We start from the raw sequence: 5931 nt of genomic DNA, 5'->3' as shown, positions 1-5931 counted from the left end.
TGGAAGTTCGCCCTTCTCTTCTTCGTCTTCTGGTTTAAGTCATAATATGAGCGATTTTCTCTCTCTTCAGAAATCGACTTCAGGAGCAGGTGGAGGGGGAGGCGATTCCATGCAAAGTAGTCTTCTCATGTCTCTAGGTGGCAACGGAGGAGGTGGGAGATCTTCATCCAACCATCAAATGCATCTTCTAGGAAGCCCAGGAGGAGGGGGAGGAGGGCCCCTAGGACCAGCAGCCCACCACCATCATCATCATCATAGCCAGCATCATTCTCATCCTTCTTCTTCCTCCTCGTCGTCTTCTCAATCCGACCTTTCTCCGCATCATCCACAATCTCATCATCTTCTCCAGAGTTCACAGCAGCTTCAGCTGTCCTCCCAGCAGATAGCGGGCCAAATCGCGACCAACACCCCGCCCAATCACCATAGTAGTACTTCTTCTTCTTCTTCACGTGGAAATCATCATCATCATCATCATCATCTCAATACTCTTCTCTCAGGCTTAGGCGGAGCAGGACCCACAGTAGGGGGAAGTCACCCCAGCAGTCTGGTCAATACAGGAGGAGGCGGGGGCACTAGTGGGGGTCATCTTGTAGGGGGGAATGTAGGGGATCTCCTATCTAGTGGTGCTGTAGGCATGGGGGGTGGTAGTGGTGGTGGTGGTGGTGTTTCCTCGTCAGCAGGTGGGGGTGGGGGGCTGATGTCTTCTTCTTCTTCTTCGCCTGCATCACCGGAGAGTGAATATGAATATCTTTTGCACTTGCCAGAACAGGAAGGACCCAATCCAGAGAATACATCGGATTTGAAATGCGACGTTGCAGGTGTTTACTGGGATAAACGGTCGTGGATAGCTTCATGGTATGAAGGAGGGAAGCGCTATTATAAGTCTTTCTCTGCGAAAACCCATGGCTTCTATCGAAGCAAATATTGGGCTATCAAAGTTCGCTTAAGTAAAGTTCAAAATAGTCACCCCCTTGTGAGTCGCAGCTCTAAAGTCCGTTCATCCGGTGGGGGTGGGAATAGTAGTGGATCTTCTTCTTCCCGTGGAGGTAGTAGCCATAACAATAATAATAGTAGTAACGCCCCAAGCGGAAATACGTCTTCTTCAGCCCATGCATCGACGCCTATACCACAGCATCTTCATCACCATCAGGCAGCCATAGGAGGCTTCGGAGGAGGAGGTGGAGTAGGGAGATCAGGGGGGTCGGGGGCGTCTTCGTCGGATGCCTATGGATGACGAGAACAAAGAGTCAAGAAAAACAAGAGATGATGGATTCGTCTCGTCTTCATGGAGAAGGAAAGAGATAGAGAATGGTTCATAGAGGGAGAGATGAATAGAGTTAGAATCGCTGGTAGAGAGAGATCAGGGATGGTGAGATGTTCAAGAGGAGGAGGAGAGAGAGAAGAAGGTTGAAGTGGGGGGGATGTCGCGAGGTAGGTTGATAGTCTACGATGACTTTAACGACTCTTCATAAGATAGGCTTTCCTATGAAAAGAAGAGGAAGTAACATGAGAAAAGAGAGACAAGAGAAGGACGAGGAGAAGAAGAAGAGGCAATCTTTCCGTTGAAAGAGAGTTCTATGAAAGAGGGAGAGAGCGGGCAATGAGAAGGATGATGGTGATGGTTCTGAGCCTCCCCGGTTCATGTATGTGGGGTTTGTTGTCGATCGATGTAGAAGGAGAGAAGAATAGCAGGCCAAGATAATAAGATAAGGAGGGAGAGAAATATTTAGACGGAAGTAGAGAAGCAGCTCGTCTCTCTTCTGGATTGCGAAAATGACGACTCGTGAGAATATCCGTCATCTCTATAAGAAGAAGGGACCATTCTGTCTCTCGTTTCTCTCTATCTTCTCAAGAGAAGAGCGCAAACATGAATACATATGAGTGTAACACTGGAAACGAAAGAAAGGATGAAGAAGAGGAGAGAGGAGTCAAACAACGAGATTCTATTGAAGAGAAGAACAATAAGAAGAAGATGAGAAAGCGGGACATCTCTTGTGAATTGTTTTCATTCATATAGGGTGCTCATGATGTGGCATGTAGAGGATGAGAGAGAAGTTTTCTTCAAGCCAGAAAGAAGGGAGAAAAGACAGGACAGAAATGTCGTTTGTGTTTCACGTGCGAAAGAAAGAAAGAAAAGAAAGGAGGACAAGAGGAGGAAGAGGGCTTCAGTCTGTCTCTTTTTCTTTCTCTAGTGTGGATGAAGTTCTTGATCTCCCAGCAGAGTCTGTTTTTCTCCCTTCTTTCTTTATCCCTCTCTAAATCTTTTTTCTTCTTCTCCTCATTCACTGTCGATACACCCCACAACGGGGTTTTCTTCATATCGGTGGCTGGATGATCAACTTTTCTTCTTTTTCTCTTCCGTGACACCTCAGGCGAAAGAGCAGCAGATGACGTAGGAGATTCTTTCATACGCACGCCCACGACTGGAGGAATAGAAGATGAAGAAAGAAGAACATCTTCCTCTTCAAAAGGCTTCTCAACACAAGCGTTCTCACCATCCTTCTCTTCTCATACAAGAGCAGATGGAAAGATAGAAGAGAGACATCCCCATGGCGAGGGAACGTCGATGCTGATATCGAGCCATACCGGTCTCGATGCTCAGGGTGGGTCGGCTGGAGGTGAGGTAGATCGGCTAAGAGAAGAAGGAATGAGTCGATCAAAGGAGGAGACCAATGAAGATGAAGAAAGAAAGGTAGAAAACAAGGAAGAGAATGGAGAGGATAAAGAAGAGAAGATGAAGGTAATCGTAGGGGAAGCGTTCAATGAGATAAAGAATGTCCCAAGGAGGAACACGTCTCTTCTCTTGTCGTCTTCGTCGGATATAAATGAAAGAGAAGAGAAAGGAGAAGAGGAGAAGGCCCCAACAGAAGTGAAAGATGGTGAAGATGCGGATGAGAAAGAACGAGAAGAAAGAGAGAAAGAGAAGAATAGCTCTTCTATTTCTATCTCGTCTTCTCAGGATCTTGAAAAGCACAGTGCGACGATGCCTTCACCTTCTTCTCTTGAGAGGACGGCTATAGAGGAAGAAGAAGAAGATATGAAGAGAAACACAAAAGAAGGAGAACAAAGGACGGCTAGAAGTATCAATGAAAGAGATACTGGAGCATTTTTGTCTCAGGACAAGTCGAAAGATCTTCAAGGCCTTCCTCGTCATCCTTCGAAGATCGAGAAGCCCCCCTTAACTCTTCTCTTCACACCCCCTTCGGAAATCTGGGAAGATGAAGAGGAAGACTCTCGTCATTCAGACAGACCGAAGACGGAGAGACACGAGTTATCTACCTCAGATGACTTCTCTTCACTCTCTCAAACAGACACGATGAAAGGAAAGAAGGAGAAAGATCGCAGAAAGGAAGAAGATCTTCTCAAAAGAAGAAAGACGGCTGGGGGGTTGTCTCGGAAAGAAGAGAACGAAGAGAATCGATACATGTGGGATGACTGGATCTGCCCCGATTGTGCTGTATGTCGATACTGCTGTGAACCTCTCACCTTACCTCCCCTAGGCCAAGAGGCAGGGAGCTCCTCAAATAGCTCGAGTAGTTCCAGTAGTAGTAATAGTAATAGTAGTAGTAGTGGCAGCTCTTCTTCTACGACGGGTAGTAGTAACAGTACTAGTAGTGGTCAGCATACGTCATCTGGTGGAGGCGGGGGATCCACTGGAGGAGGAGGAAGTCATCAGCCCTATGTGAATTGTCACACATGCAACATGTACGCACATGGAGCATGCTGCTATCCACCGGTAAGAAGAAGAACCACAGCTTATCCTTCTTCTTCTTCTATCCTCGTCAGATCTTCTTCACGCCACTCTTCTTTGATCCAACTCTTCCGCTCATTCATCTCTCGAACACCGGATACACACATGTGTGGATATACACATACATATCTGTAGTAGAGAGTATATATAGGTATATATATATATATATATGTTGGGTAGGAGTATGTCTTTGTCTGTTTGTTTCTTTGCATGCGTATGTGTGTATAGTGTTTTAGTGGATAGGGGGTGGTGGAGTGAGTGCGGTAGGTACGCGCAGGGCGGGAAGGCCATGACTGCGGAGATAGACAAGTAGGGAAGTATTCCAGGTAGATCGACTCGATATAGCTTCTGCATAGGTAGATAGATATAAGATAAGTAGATAAACTAAAGGGAAGTAGAGTGAAGAAGATGGATATGAAGATGTGTTGAAGATAGTAGAAGAGGATGCTAAAGGAAGGAGGAGAGAAGAGAGAGTCGTAAAGCTTTTGATCTGTTCCATCTAGGTCATGATGAGAGGTAGATATGCCTGCTTCTATGCTGTATGTATATATATGCATACATACGATACACATGCCCTCCTTTGCATTTATCCATGATGTACAAGAAGAGAGACATGTAAGTCTTTCAGTGTACATCTCGTCGTCCGACATATAGAGATCTATCTATCTATCTATAGATATATATACGTGTGAGTATGTGTATGTAGTATGTGACTGACTATGACTATCTCTATATATGTATCTGTCTGCGTGTGTTGGGTAGGTTCCCGAGCTTCACCCTATCGCTACATTCCGTTGTGATGCATGCACCAAGTGTCTGAGCTGTGGCTATGTCGATCTCTACTGGCCTGAGTATGCGAATTGGGATATCCAGTTCCAGAGATGCTCCACGTAAGTCTTTCTTCTTTCTCTCAGTCACGGAAATCATCCTCTCACACCGCCACCAACAGAGGAGAGAAGATACTCCCTCTAATGGGAGAATTACGAGAAGGGAGGGAGAAAAGAAGAACAAGAAAGAGAAGAGTTAAGAGAGAAGAAGAAGTCTAGTGTATCGAGACGTCTGTGCGTGTGTATGTATGTCTCCTCATGTGACTCATGTAGAAGGTGGCTCAATGAGGGAAGACATAGACAGTTGTGTGACTGGCTACTACATCGAGGTTTCTCTATGATTTCCTGGGATAGCAGGCGAGGGGGGAGAGGTAGGGAAGTATCAGAAAAGAGAGAGAGAGAATGATAGATGAAGGCCTTCTCTTCTTTCACATGTGTACACGTTTCTTCGAGATGGAAGAGTCTGATCTTTCTTCTTCTTTAGATGGAAGGGGGTAGGGTGTCTCTGTATTGGGGTGCATGCACTGGGGATGTGTGTAGCCGCTCTTGGGGTGAAAATCCTCCATCTGAAATGATCGAAATTCCGCCCTTCGATGAGAATGTAAATGGTGCCCTAGAGACATCTCAAATATACATGTATGCAGGCACGAGTACACTCTCTGCTGGTAGACATCTATCTATCTTTAATCTATCTTTAATCTATCTATCTATCTAGAATCTATCTTTAATCTATCTATCTACCTCGCTCTATCTGTTGTGTTTCTCAGCTGTCACCATGCAGTAGAGGCGGGTCAGTATTGCCCTATATGTATGAGAGTCTGGGGATCTGAAGGAACAGGTGGAGGTGGCAATACACTAGAAATGATCACTCCTCAACCTGACTCAACTTCATCTTCTTCTCCTTTACCCGCTTCTTCTCCGTCTATAAGCCGAACTGATTTCAACTCTCTCCCTGAATCATCTACAAGTACCACTACTACTACAACTGTCTCTCATACAGCCACAGCAGCCCCTCTCCCTTCCTCTTCTTCTTCTGTTTGGATGACTTCAAGGAATGCTGAGATAGTCCAAGGAGGAGAGGGAGAAGCAAGAGGAAGTGATTCTTCTTCTTCTTCATTATTATTGTCATCTCCAGGGGTGGAGAATTGGATCATGTGTGATGGATGTAAGCTATGGGTGCATGCCAGGTGCGATCGAGAGCTCGCAGAAATCTTTCATCTCCGTCGACTAAATTCAAGAGACGTACATTACAGGTATGATCAACGACACCAGGAAAGAATGAGAGAGAGAGGAGGATCCCTACGCCTCTTTCTTTCTTTCTTTCTCACTCTTTCTTTCTTTCTCACTCACTCT

At 45.6% G+C, this 5931-nt stretch overlaps 1 protein-coding gene across 1 annotated transcript in view; it reads left to right on the top strand.

The window, feature by feature from the left end:
• Positions 1–650: 650 nt before the first annotated feature.
• The window catches only part of CSUI_003391 (histone lysine methyltransferase set1), a gene marked incomplete at its 3' end in the record, with an annotated part of 11014 nt that continues 5733 nt past the window's right edge, over positions 651–5931 (top strand). The window contains exons 1-4 of the mRNA XM_068063589.1: positions 651–1994; positions 2373–3736; positions 4514–4641; positions 5346–5831. Of these exons, the coding sequence (XP_067924435.1) occupies positions 1868–1994; positions 2373–3736; positions 4514–4641; positions 5346–5831 (2105 nt within the window). The remainder of the gene's footprint in view (positions 1995–2372; positions 3737–4513; positions 4642–5345; positions 5832–5931) is intronic.

The sequence above is a fragment of the Cystoisospora suis genome (assembly GCF_002600585.1).
Source record: "Cystoisospora suis strain Wien I chromosome Unknown contig_1501, whole genome shotgun sequence".
NCBI classification, from domain to species: Eukaryota; Apicomplexa; class Conoidasida; order Eucoccidiorida; family Sarcocystidae; genus Cystoisospora; species Cystoisospora suis.
The sequence above is the reverse complement of the archived record's forward strand: the minus strand, read 5'-3'. Positions and strand labels throughout refer to the sequence as shown.